Source organism: Tupaia chinensis, unplaced genomic scaffold (genome assembly GCF_000334495.1).
Source record: "Tupaia chinensis unplaced genomic scaffold, TupChi_1.0 Scaffold000117_2, whole genome shotgun sequence".
In the NCBI taxonomy this organism is placed as follows: Eukaryota; Metazoa; Chordata; class Mammalia; order Scandentia; family Tupaiidae; genus Tupaia; species Tupaia belangeri.
In genome coordinates this window covers 2121499-2134976 of record NW_006159583.1, presented here as the reverse complement: position 1 = coordinate 2134976, position 13478 = coordinate 2121499, and the positions used below count along the sequence as shown (strand labels likewise).

At 36.5% G+C, this 13478-nt stretch overlaps 1 protein-coding gene across 1 annotated transcript in view; it reads right to left on the bottom strand.

Annotated features, from left to right (window-relative positions):
* LAMA2 (laminin subunit alpha 2) overlaps nt 1–13478 on the bottom strand; it is a 509250-nt gene that overhangs the window by 213220 nt on the left and 282552 nt on the right. The window contains exons 23-25 of the mRNA XM_027770245.1: nt 12936–13072; nt 1663–1899; nt 36–179 (exon numbers count right to left, since the gene is read on the bottom strand). Coding sequence (XP_027626046.1) covers nt 36–179; nt 1663–1899; nt 12936–13072 — 518 coding nt within the window. The remainder of the gene's footprint in view (nt 1–35; nt 180–1662; nt 1900–12935; nt 13073–13478) is intronic.

Here is a 13478-nt window from a genome sequence, read left to right as displayed (position 1 = left end):
TATACCATTACATGGCTCAGCAGTTCTTTACTCACCCACGTACGGATCAGTCCTTTTGCTTCAGAGCACTGAGTAGTAGCACCGAAGCAATAGCAGCTGCTGCAGCCAACTGGGTTCCTGGCATCAAGTCCAAATTTGCCGGGCCGGCACCTGTCACAATGGATGCCTTCCACATTCACCTAAAGAAAGATGACAGTCCCTCTTGGTTCACAGTGGTCACTTTATGAGAAAAATCAATTTGAGGATGAATTATAGAGACACTTTTTTAAAAAAATTAAACAAATACATTGGGAGCCAGTAGGTGGCATGGTGGTTAAGGTTTTGGACTCCCACAAGGTGACATTGGTTTAAGCCCCAGATCTGACAGCTTGAGTCATGCTGGACACACATACATACATGCCCACCATCCTGGGAGGAGATGAGGGAGAAGGCATTGTGGCATGGCCATCCCCCAGGGGTGATTTCTCACTTTCCCTCTCTCTGTCTCTCTCTGAGTGAGTGTGTGTGCTCTGTAGCAAAAACTTAAACAAAAAAAAAAAATACCCCCAAATACATCGAAAGAACAATGATTCACATGTTAAATAGACAATATAGTTTTAACCTCATTGTTAGGATTTCATGGGTTTTTATGAAATCTTTTGTTTAGAAATACATGTACTCTGAAAGGTATTGTACATTGTTTTTAAAATTCAAGCAGCACAGTTCTTAAAATTCTGTTGCAGGCAATATAAAAGACTTGTGTGAATTTCAAAAGTAAAATAAACACATTAATTTCTAAACTGCAGTGCTATTCAAAGTTGCAACAGGTTGGTGGTTAAAATGTATGTTCATGTTATGATTCTAATACAATGAATACGTATACAAATAATTACAGTATGTAATAATGGGCCATTGGACTCTGTTTTGATTGGGGCCTTTGCTGGTAGGAGTTGCCATTTTTCTGACTTCTTAGTACTACATTCACAGCCGTTCCCCAGATTTTGCCTTCCTGTTTCCCCTGTCCCTCTTGCATGGACTTTATCCTATAAAGATACCTCTGACACAGTTTTAACTGTTTTCCCTAAGATTGACTTTTCAAAGATGTATAAGGGAAAAAAAATCTTTTTATCCTTTTTAATTGGCTCTCTTTCTACATCATTTAACAATATTAATGAGGGCTGAAATTTGCATACAGTCACTGTTTGTAACGCCAGCGTTTAGAGGTGATGAAATTTTACTAAACTTCCACAGCAGTAAATGTATTTTTCAGTGTACAGTGATTGTGATTAACTTTAGGAGAAATGGGCTTTCGTAAGCCTTATTATTTCACTGTGGTTTTCTGTGATGAAGCTTAAAAGAATAGTCTCCTTCCCACACCTCCCAAGACTATTCTTGTTTAAACAAAGCAAAAAGATAAAAAAAAATTCACTTTACAACTGAAAATACATCCTCTCTATAAATTACAAATGAAGTTGAGTTTGGGTTGGAAATAAGTTTTTGAAAAGCAGTACTTATCTGTATGCCAGTGAACAGATATCCATAAGGACTTTGTGTCTGGCGATGAGCTTCTTTCCTGTGTTTGCTTAATGAAGCAGGAATAATGAACACTGAACGAAGTTAAAACTGAGCTATGGATACATAATTGAGTGAGATTTTTCCTTGGTGCATGTCAGCAGCACGTACCTTACAAGTGCACTGCCCAGTTTGATCGCCACAGGAACATTTTTTAGTCTCCAAATCACAAGTCATAGCATCTGTCCCCGGCAGAAAGCAAGCACAAGGACTGCAGTGAGGGTAGTTCCAGTGACCTCGATTGCACTCTGTACATCTTGCACCAGAGAATTTTGGATGGCAGTTGCATTGGCCCGTATTTACATTGCACTGGAAATCCAAGGATCCTACCGTGCTACAGTTACAAGCCTAAAGAGGAGATAAAAAGAGCCACCATTAACACAGCTTCATCAGAAATATCTTAAATTTTTAATTTTAATGTTTCCAGCTTCCTTTAAACACATATTAATCATGTATCTATTATATACGTCATACAATTCTAGTTTAGTCACTTGGGAAACATCAGCAAACACAAACACTGAAATTGCTTCCTGCATTTATAAAAATATATGATTGCTTAGAAACCATAATGCTATGTGATTAAGAAAGAAAATATGTTTTCTATGTCCTTTTGTAGCAAAGAAGAACCCGTAGGTATGGGTTCTTTTCAAGCAGTTTAAACTTTGGACAAAGTCATTTTTGCATATTTTTTAGTTTTGATAGATTTTTGCAATAGGGTGTGGGCTCTTGACAGACAGAGAGAGAAATTGAGACAGAAATCACCTCCCATGATGAGTGGTCACACTGCAATCCCTTCTCCTCCATTCTCCTCTTGGGATATTGGGCATGCACGCACACATCTCTGGCATGAGTTTCAGGCTGTTGGGTCCAGGACTCAAACTGTAGGTCAACCATTTAGGAGTCCAGTGCCTTAACCACTGTGCCTCCTGCTGGCCCCTAGACAAAGTCATTTTACCTTGTCATCTTGTTATTTCAGTATTTACACTCTGTTGAGACATATCCAGTCTGGTGGAGTAATATGGGGAATATGTAAGTGTAACACTATGAAGTAAGCACTATCTGACAGAAGTGCAAAATGTAATGGGACCATCTAAGGAGCACCGAACCATGGAGAAGCTTGAGCAAAGTGATAAGTAGTACTTCCTGTTGTCTTCGGCACTTAGTTTTGCTGACAAAGGTGATTTGGGATATTTTGCTAATAACCTTTTTTTTCCCTCTTAGATGTACATGGAATGCTCTCTATACTTATATAATTCAACTTTTTAGTAGAATTTTTTAGAAGTTTGAGTCTTTTTTGGGACCAGCAGTTAGCGTAATGGCTATGTTGCTGGACTCCCACGTAGTCGACAGCGGTTCGAGTTCCGGACGTGGTGGCTTAAACTCACGCCGGGCGTGTGTGCGTGCATGTCCAAGATCCCGAGAGGAGAACAGAGGAGAAGGGATTGTGGCGAGGCCACCCCCCTGGGGGGTGATTTCTGGCTTTCTTTCTCTCTATCTCTCTGTCTCTCTCTGTCTGTCTGGCAAGTGCACGAGCCCTATAGCAAAAATCTTGTCTGTCTGTGCACGAGCCCTATAGCAAAAATCTCTCCCCCCAAAAAAGTTTGAGTCTTTTTCATTATTTTACTGAAATATGATTAGCTATTTCAGTTTGGAAACAATTGGTTTTAGGATTCATTCAGACTATTTCTTCTGATTTATGTTTGATTTTTACTTCTATTCTAATTTATCAACTTGCTTCTTTAGTATTGCTTATAATTTTTAAAAAATGTATTATTATTATTATTTTTTTATTTTGTCATAGGGCACATGCATGAGAGAGAGAAAGTGAGAAAGCAAGTCACCAGGTCTAGGACTTGGACCATGCTCATCCATGTAGGTGTCCAACGCCTTAATCACCATGCCACCTGTTGGCCCCAGTATTACTTATAACTCCTAAAGTACATTTCTCTTGTCTGTATACCAAATCTATAAAACTTAGTGTCTCTTGTAATCGCTTTCCTTATGATTTATCATCATTCCTCTTGTATTTACTACACAAACTTTTTCTCCATTTTATAACTCCTGTTATACACAGTGAAAGTTTTGTTGCATGTATATACCACCAATGCTTATTTTAATTACACTACTGTGATTTTAGCTTCTTTTGAATGATTTTCTTATTTTATCTTATTCATTTTCAATTTCTGCTCATTCACTTGTGTTTTTGCCTTAATGTTCTCCTTTTAAGCCTTTTTGCTCTTGATTTACAGAGCTTGTGTCTTCTTGCAATTTAATGAAAATGCCAACTGGATTTCTCAAATGTCATTTAGGATCTGAGAATAACCCATTTTCACAGGCCAGCTGTACCAATTATCAAACACTGTCTCTGAGCTCCAAATGCACCCTATTTGTGACACTGTAGTTAAACCCTGTAGATATTTCTCCAGGGCCAGGTGGTGGAATGTTAGTTAGACTTATTCAAAAGAGGACAGTAAAAGGCCCAGTAAGTCCATAGTGGCAGGCTCAAACGCTTCCATTCTGGGTTATGGTTCCTCATTAGTATCATCATCATTGTTTTATTTAGCACAGGAGCCCACAGACACAGAAAGAATCCAAGCTGTGCCCTCAGGCCACTTTCCCCCCACAGGCATTTTTCAGAAGCATTCTGGTTTACACATACATAACTAACAAGGCTGCTTCTAAGTAGTGTCAGCATGCCCATACCATCCAGAAATGGCAGGCAGCTTCTATAGGCCAGCACTTTCCCAGAAGCTCTGGCACATTTGTTTTTTATTTTTATCATCAGCAGGCTATGTGTTCCTGAGGTAACCACACCTTCCACTAGGACATCTGATTCTCAGTCCTTTGGGTGTGCAGAGAGGGCATGCTCCTCTCCTGATCATTACTTCCTTCACTATCCACTGTTCTCGATTCAACTTTTTAGTAGAATTTTTTAGAAGTTTGAGTCTTTTTTGGGACCAGCAGTTAGCGTAATGGCTATGTTGCTGGACTCCCACGTAGTCGACAGCGGTTCGAGTTCCGGACGTGGTGGCTTAAACTCACGCCGGGCGTGTGTGCGTGCATGTCCAAGATCCCGAGAGGAGAACAGAGGAGAAGGGATTGTGGCGAGGCCACCCCCCTGGGGGGTGATTTCTGGCTTTCTTTCTCTCTATCTCTCTGTCTCTCTCTGTCTGTCTGGCAAGTGCACGAGCCCTATAGCAAAAATCTCTCCCCCCAAAAAAGTTTGAGTCTTTTTCATTAATTTACTGAAATATGATTAGCTATTTCAGTTTGGAAACAATTGGTTTTAGGATTCATTCAGACTATTTCTTCTGATTTATGTTTGATTTTTACTTCTATTCTAATTTATCAACTTGCTTCTTTAGTATTGCTTATAATTTTTAAAAAATGTATTATTATTATTATTTTTTTATTTTGTCATAGGGCACATGCATGAGAGAGAGAAAGTGAGAAAGCAAGTCACCAGGTCTAGGACTTGGACCATGCTCATCCATGTAGGTGTCCAACGCCTTAATCACCATGCCACCTGTTGGCCCCAGTATTACTTATAACTCCTAAAGTACATTTCTCTTGTCTGTATACCAAATCTATAAAACTTAGTGTCTCTTGTAATCGCTTTCCTTATGATTTATCATCATTCCTCTTGTATTTACTGCACAAACTTTTTCTCCATTTTATAACTCCTGTTATACACAGTGAAAGTTTTGTTGCATGTATATACCACCAATGCTTATTTTAATTACACTACTGTGATTTTAGCTTCTTTTGAATGATTTTCTTATTTTATCTTATTCATTTTCAATTTCTGCTCATTCACTTGTGTTTTTGCCTTAATGTTCTCCTTTTAAGCCTTTTTGCTCTTGATTTACAGAGCTTGTGTCTTCTTGCAATTTAATGAAAATGCCAACTGGATTTCTCAAATGTCATTTAGGATCTGAGAATAACCCATTTTCACAGGCCAGCTGTACCAATTATCAAACACTGTCTCTGAGCTCCAAATGCACCCTATTTGTGACACTGTAGTTAAACCCTGTAGATATTTCTCCAGGGCCAGGTGGTGGAATGTTAGTTAGACTTATTCAAAAGAGGACAGTAAAAGGCCCAGTAAGTCCATAGTGGCAGGCTCAAACGCTTCCATTCTGGGTTATGGTTCCTCATTAGTATCATCATCATTGTTTTATTTAGCACAGGAGCCCACAGACACAGAAAGAATCCAAGCTGTGCCCTCAGGCCACTTTCCCCCCACAGGCATTTTTCAGAAGCATTCTGGTTTACACATACATAACTAACAAGGCTGCTTCTAAGTAGTGTCAGCATGCCCATACCATCCAGAAATGGCAGGCAGCTTCTATAGGCCAGCACTTTCCCAGAAGCTCTGGCACATTTGTTTTTTATTTTTATCATCAGCAGGCTATGTGTTCCTGAGGTAACCACACCTTCCACTAGGACATCTGATTCTCAGTCCTTTGGGTGTGCAGAGAGGGCATGCTCCTCTCCTGATCATTACTTCCTTCACTATCCACTGTTCTCGGTGAAGAAATAGTAGCCGCTTCTTTGTCCTTTTAGTCACTAACTACTACTTTATACCAGTTAACAATTCCTCATATTCTACTTACACTGCTGGAATAACTTGCATGGCTTCTGTCTCCCAAGTGGGGCCTGACTTGGTATCCAGGGGGGTCTCACTTCTTTTAGTGTGAGTGTGCCACCATACTTCATCTGTACATTATTTGTAACCCAGTTCTGTTGGGTGCCTTTTAAATGATCCCTTTCAGATCTACAGCTCTATGAAGATTCGCATGCATAGCAATTTGCCAAATTCCCAGATCCAAAGTCTGGCTGGACCTTACTCAGTGTATTTCACACTTCCATTACTTGGCTTAATTCTTATATCCAACATGACTAGGGATGTTCCTGCTTCTGATACTGCCAACAGTAGTTTACATATGGGGCTCCTATTTCTACGAGGTGATACTCAATCACTAGTTTTGCCTTTCTTGTCTCTTTTTGTCCTAATGTTTGGTGAAAATTCTTCCCAGATTGTGATTAAAATAATCAACACAATTTATTTTTGGTGTCTTTTACAGTTAAGTATTTTTCTATCTCTTCATTGCTCTGTGGTAAACAGGCTGCTATTGGGGAGCTGGCAGGTAGTGTCATGGTTAAAGGTGCTAGACTCCCACATGGCCAACCGCAGTTCGAGTCCTGGACCTGGTGGCTTGCTTTCTCACTTTCCCTCTCTTTCTCTCTTTTTATCAAATTTAAAAAAATGATAAATGAAGTTGAATAAAATAATTCTTTTAAAAAACGGGTGCTATAGGAACTGCTACTAGACCTTATATTAAGCCTAAATATCCAAAATGTGATTATTTATTATATCACAAACATAGACATAGCTTTTAAGGCACAGAATAATTCATTGCCAACCCCCCAAAGAACTTATCCTCAAAGAACCTCAGGCATATAATAAAATTTCAAAATTAGGATGATTTATTTATTCACTAATTTCCTTTTGCCAATCACTTAAGTATATATTGACTCAAACAAAATGGGCCATAATCAGATATAAAATATGATGTTGTGGCAATTATAATCATGTAATAAAATTTTAAAAATCTTGTGAGATATTATATTTAAATAACTAAAATATAAAACATCTGCTTCACAGTTCATTACTAAAAATAAAGCATAAACTTTTAAGGAATAATTGACAGAACAAATATACATTGGAGGGGCCACAGGTGATACAGTAGCTAAGGCATTGTACTCACATGGTGAATCGTGGTTTGAACCTCAGACTCAGCAGCCTGACAATCATGCAGGGCATGTATGCATGCATGCCCAAAATCCCAAGGGAAGAATGGAGGAGAAAGGATTGCGATGTGGCCATTCCCCTGTTGGGGTGATATCTCACTTTTCCTCTGTTTGACTCTGTTTATCTCTCTCTGGAAAGTGCACGTGCCCCATGGCAAAACAAAGACAAAACAGATATTGGTACCTCTCTAAATCAGGAGGTTTATTTAGGATGTTCTCATGAAGAATAAATGATACCATTAGCCAGATGTTTAGAAAGCACTATTACCAACATCAAACTTAAATCATAATTAGATGTAATGCCTGTTTAGCAATATAAGATTTATTCACTATCCCCCTGATAGTGAAAGATGATAGGCTTTGTATCCTACTTCAATAACAGCTCACATGATGTGTGTGTTTACACTTCAGCACAGAGAAATTATCTGTGACACAAAGAAAAGGAAGTAATAAATCTCAAACAATTGTTCACTTAAATTATAGTCATCTAAGTTTTTAAAACAGTGGAATACGTACTCAAATAATTGGTGAGGGTGCTATGATTTGTTTTGTAATTCTTCATAATCGTGAAGTATCTAGCTATTTAGAAATGGAGATTTTTAACAGTGTTTCAAAGTAATCAAGAAAATTTCCAGCAATTTCAGTCAACCATGTCGTCTAATGATCAGTAAACACGATAGTACCAAACACATAACTATGTTTTTGCAGAAACTTGGACTGTGTTCTATCCTTATTTACATCCTGAACATTGTATATCAGCTTGAATTTCAGAATTTTTATTAGAATTTGGCCACATCACAAGAGTTTGTAGATAGGCTGGTGCCCTCATAATTTTCCTTATGGCTTATTCATGAATCCAGTTAATAAAGTAGATACATTGACACAAAATTGAAATGGTAAAACGTTAGTCACAGAAGTATAGCATTGTTTGTGTTCACTGAAAAATTTTGAAATTTTTGAGAAATTTATATTTTATTTCCACAAATACAGCTTTTTGTAACATCGAAGTTAATAATGCTATTACAATAGAAAAATGAGTGTCCTGTTTAGCTTATTTTCTCTAGTCACATGTGTAACTGAAATAAAATATCTGAACTTCCTTGAAGTATCATCAAGGCTTGTTCTTCTCAAGATAAATATATTCTAGGCCAGTGCTCTGATGTTATACCATACATGTAAACATGGTAAGAGCCTACTATTTCATGTGTGCTAACTTAGCGGAAAAACGTTGCATCTCTCCAGAGTACTACCATGGGATCATACATGCCACACTTAGTAATTATGTTTCAATATTCATCACCAAATACTATCAGCTGGAATGATTCTCATTTAATATAAAAACATCCTTATTTATTGCTCTCGAATGTAATGGACATCGTTTTCACTCCTAATCTTACATGGCCTCTGTGTTGCACTGGGCATGGACAAACATTCCTACTTTTTGAACAGTCTCATCTTATTTTTCTCAGTACATATGTGGTTTACTCCTCTTTCTTAACCTGCTAAACTTCATAACTACAATAAAATTTAAAAATCTAAAAGACAATTGCTTAAAGACACTGGACAATAAAAAGCGTAAATGCATGGTTTCTGAGAGAAGAAAAACAAGCTGTCAGGCTGAATTAAAAAAAAAATTGAACTTCAGTGAGTTGTGGGGAAGTATCAAACAGTTCATCCTACACACCATGAGTCCCAAGTGACAGCAGGGGTAAAGAACAGGAAAATATTTAAAGATATAATGGCTAAATATTTTCAAGTTTGACTGAAACCATAATCCCACAAAATCAGCAGACCCAGGCAAGCCCACAAAACAAAAACAAAAACAAAATAAGAGATAGTATAATCAAATTGTTGAAAACTGGTATTTAGGATTATATACTTAAAAAAGAATTTTATTTATTTATTTATTTATTTATTTATTTATTTATTTTTGAGAGATTTTTTGCTATAGGGAGTCTGTGCTCACCAGACACACAGAGAAAGACAGAGAGACAGAAAGCGAGAAATCACTCCCCAGGGGGGATGGCCATGCTGCAATCCCTTCTCCTCCATTCTCCTCTCGGGATCTTGGGCACACACGCACACGCGCCCGGTGTGAGTTTTAAGCCACTGGGTCCGGGACGCGAACCGCGGTCGACTACGTGAGAGTCTAGTGAAATAGCCATTACACTAACTGCTGGTCCCCCCAAAAAGAATATTATTTAAAAATAAAGAATAAAATGAAGACTTTATTTTGAACAAAGAAACAGAAAAAATCATTGTTAGTAGGCTTAAAATACTAGAAAATAGTAATAGTAAAAATTAGGGATGTAGTTAACAAAAGAAAATGATGTCAAATGTAAAGTTAGATGTACACAAAGGCATTGAGAGCACTCAAAAATAGAAAAAAGTTCTTTGTATGTTACAAAAAATTACATTTTAAATCATTAGATTATATTGTGATTATATGTGTGTGTGTAGAAGTAAATATATGATAATTGCTCAATAAATAGAAAAGGGAAGTGGTTCATAATCAAAAGCTTCCTATGCTAAATCTAAAGTGATATAATATTATTTTAAGGCACATTCTGGAACATTAAAAATTACACCCTGGACAAACACCACAGATCTAAAATTAATTAGGTATAGGTAATAATTTAAAACTGATGAGGAAATATAACTATAAACCTTATGTGATCCAAAATAAAGCAGAAAAAGAAAAAGCAAGAACAGAAAGGATAGCAAATGCAAATAGCAAAATACAGACTTAATCCAGTCATACCAAAAATACATAAAATGAAAATGATTTTAGTACTCAAATTGAAAGGCCAGTGTATTGGGCCATCAGATAGTGTGGTGTTGAAGACAGATGGACCCCACATGCCTAACTTTGCATTTTGAATTTCCGACCTGGCAGCTTGAAAGGCATGTGTATATGTATGCCCAAAATCCAGGAGGAGAATGGAGAAGAAGGAATTGCAGTGTGGCTATGCCCCTTAGAGAGGGATGCTCCCTTAGAGAGGGATGAATTCTCTCTTTTCTTCTCTCTCTGTCTCTGTGTCTATCTTATGGGGACATAAAGAAACATTTAACAGACTAAAAAATGTAAAGTTCTCCAAAGTAAATCAGTAGGAAAAACTGGATATCCACTTAAAGAGAAAACTTTGACCACTACCTCACACCATACCCAAACTTCTTATTCAAACTAGAATACAGACCTAAATTCAAGAGCTAAAACTCTATCCTTGAAGAAAACATAATGAGAACTCTTTAGACCTTGACTTGGGCAAATATATTTCTTAGAACACAAAAGCATAAACTTAAAATCTGATGCTTATTAAATTTGATAATGATATTAAGTGAAAAGCAAGTAATATTCTAGAAGACAAGAAATTATAGAATATATTTATGTTAAAGAACTTAAATACAGAATATATAAAGAACTCATAACTTATTACTAAGAAAATTAACAACCCCGACAGTGGGCAAAACTCTACAAACACTTCACAAAAGAGGAAGTATGAATGGCAAACAAGTACAATTATTTCCAACATCCTGGGCATTAAAGAAATGCAAAAGACATGAGTATATATTGCAAAGAAAATGTAAAATTAAGAAGGATTAAAATCACAAGCATTGGCAAGGATAAGGAGTCTTCTTGTGAAGAAAAATAAAAACATACTGTATGTCTATAAATATACTTTTGATTTGTACAATAATGCCCTTAGCAAAATTATTTACAAGGATACAAAACTGGAAATGAACCAAATGTCCATCAAACAGTAGATAAATAAGTCATAGTATACCACAAAATGGGAAATTATTTAGCAATTAAAATTAATAAGTTATTGATATAGGCAAAAAGGTGGATGAATCACAAGAGCATTACACCAAGTAAGGAAGTCAAACAAACAAGAAACCCCATAAAACCCCCAAACAAAACAAAACAATATGAAGTATGATTCTATTTTATTAAGTAGAAATGACAAATCTACAGTGCTAGAAGACAAAATAATAGTTTCAGGGGGTATATGAAGTGTAGTTGACCACAAAGAGGCACAGGAATAGTTGCATGATTGCAATCATTGATCCAAACTCACCAGCAATCCCAATCCTTGGTATCTACTCAAAGGACAAAAGAATTCTTCAACAGAAAAGTGCTTGCACATCCATGTTTATTGCAGTGTTATTTGCATTTGCCAAGACATGGAACCAACCCAAAAGCCCACGAACAGATGAATGGATTGGAAAACTGAGGCATATATACTTTACGGAATACTAGTCAGCCATAAAAAACAAGACCCTGGCTTTTGACAGAAAGTGGATGAATATGGAAGATTTACTGCTGAGTGAAGCAAGCCAGGCTATGAAGGAGAGACACTGAAAGTCCCCACTTAATATATACTGAGTGTCCACACTCTATGACTGAAACTGATTGACTAAAGGATATAGAAACACAGTAAATGGTTGTGAATGCCAGATATAGTGTGGGTGAAAGAGTAGAGTCTGAAAAGGACATTTAGAAGAAAAATAGAGAGGCAAAGCATTAATGGGACAAAGAAATGTGATATCTGTTGAAGATAATTTTATAGTTGATAATAATTATCAGCTGTACTGGGGAGAAATGTACACATGTTGTAATATTCACTTTGTAAGCTAAATAACATGATTGAATGTATAAAGAACATGACATTTTAAAACAATTATAGTAAAAAAATGGGTAAATTTTATTTCATATTGTTAATACCCCATAAAGAGCTGGTATAAAACCTGAACTCTTTATTTTTTCTTCCTATAATCTTTGAAAAGGCAGTAAATGGCACTTATTATCATCTTCTCTGTTGCAAAGTAAAACCCATGGGTCATCCTTAAGTCTTTGTTTTTTATCTTTCAAATATATGAGCTCACTATGGGACATCAGATACTTAAGAATTCTATAAAATAGCCTATGCCCTGTATCCTCATAGAGGCTCACTGGGGACAGACTTCTGGTATATTTCACCAACATTTCTGCAACTACCCTATCAGTTGTTCATCTCGTCTGCTGGTGCTTACAAATCTCTCTAAATTTGAGTCTGATCATGCCACTTTCTATGGTCCATGCATGAGGCTAAAAAAAGAATGAGAATTTGTCCAAGTTAAAGTTTGTTAAAGTTCAGAAAACTCTCAACTATTTCCTAAAAAATGTAGTCATAATTTGGGGTTAATTATTACAGATTTTTGGAAAATTTCTTGAATTAGTTTCTCATTTCACTGTTTTGTTTGTTTGTTTGTTTTGTTTTGTTTTGTTTTGTTTTGCAGATATATTTCATTGTGCTTGGGTATCAGGTTATATATGTTTCCTGGTTTTATTATACAATGTTCTTTTCCTCCTGTTTTGTAGGTATTATGGATACAACTTCATAAATGTGTACTTCATCACCTTTCCTACAAGTAAAATGTAAGATACAGATCAATATCTACATCACACTATGGTGATAGTTCTATATTGTTTGTGATATAATATTAGATTTTGAAATCCCAGGTATGGAGCGCTACCAAAACAAAAATACTCACAAAAAAAAGTGATTAAAAAAAGATGATTTACTCACCTTACAACCAGTGATAATGCTGTGGCCCCAGGTATTGGGGGCACATTTAGAACATTTCTCTCCAATGGTATTGGGAGGGCAAATGCACCGACCAGTCTTTGAATCACAGTTATTACCAAGATGGGAACAGTCACAAGCTTTACAGGTGAAAGAGGGGAGAAACAAAGAAGAGCAAAAAAGAAAACAAAAGTGAAAATTTGATATACAGTGGTGATATTTCTATTGTATGTTTTTAATTTCTACTTTATATTCATGGGTCCTTGGAAGAAACTTATTTCCACTCATATTTATATTATAATACAGAATATTTCACTGGAGGAATTGTTTAATACATATTTCATATTTGATTTAATAACTTCAAAATTCACAGGGCCAGCAGGTGGCATGGTGGTTAAGGTGTTGTACTCCCACATGGCTGACTGAGGTTGAATTCCTGGACCTGGCAACTTGCTTTCTTACTTTTCCTCTCTCTCCCCCTCTCTCTCTGTCCCTCTCTGGTCAAATTAAAATAGATAAATAAGTAAAGTTAAATAAAATAATTTT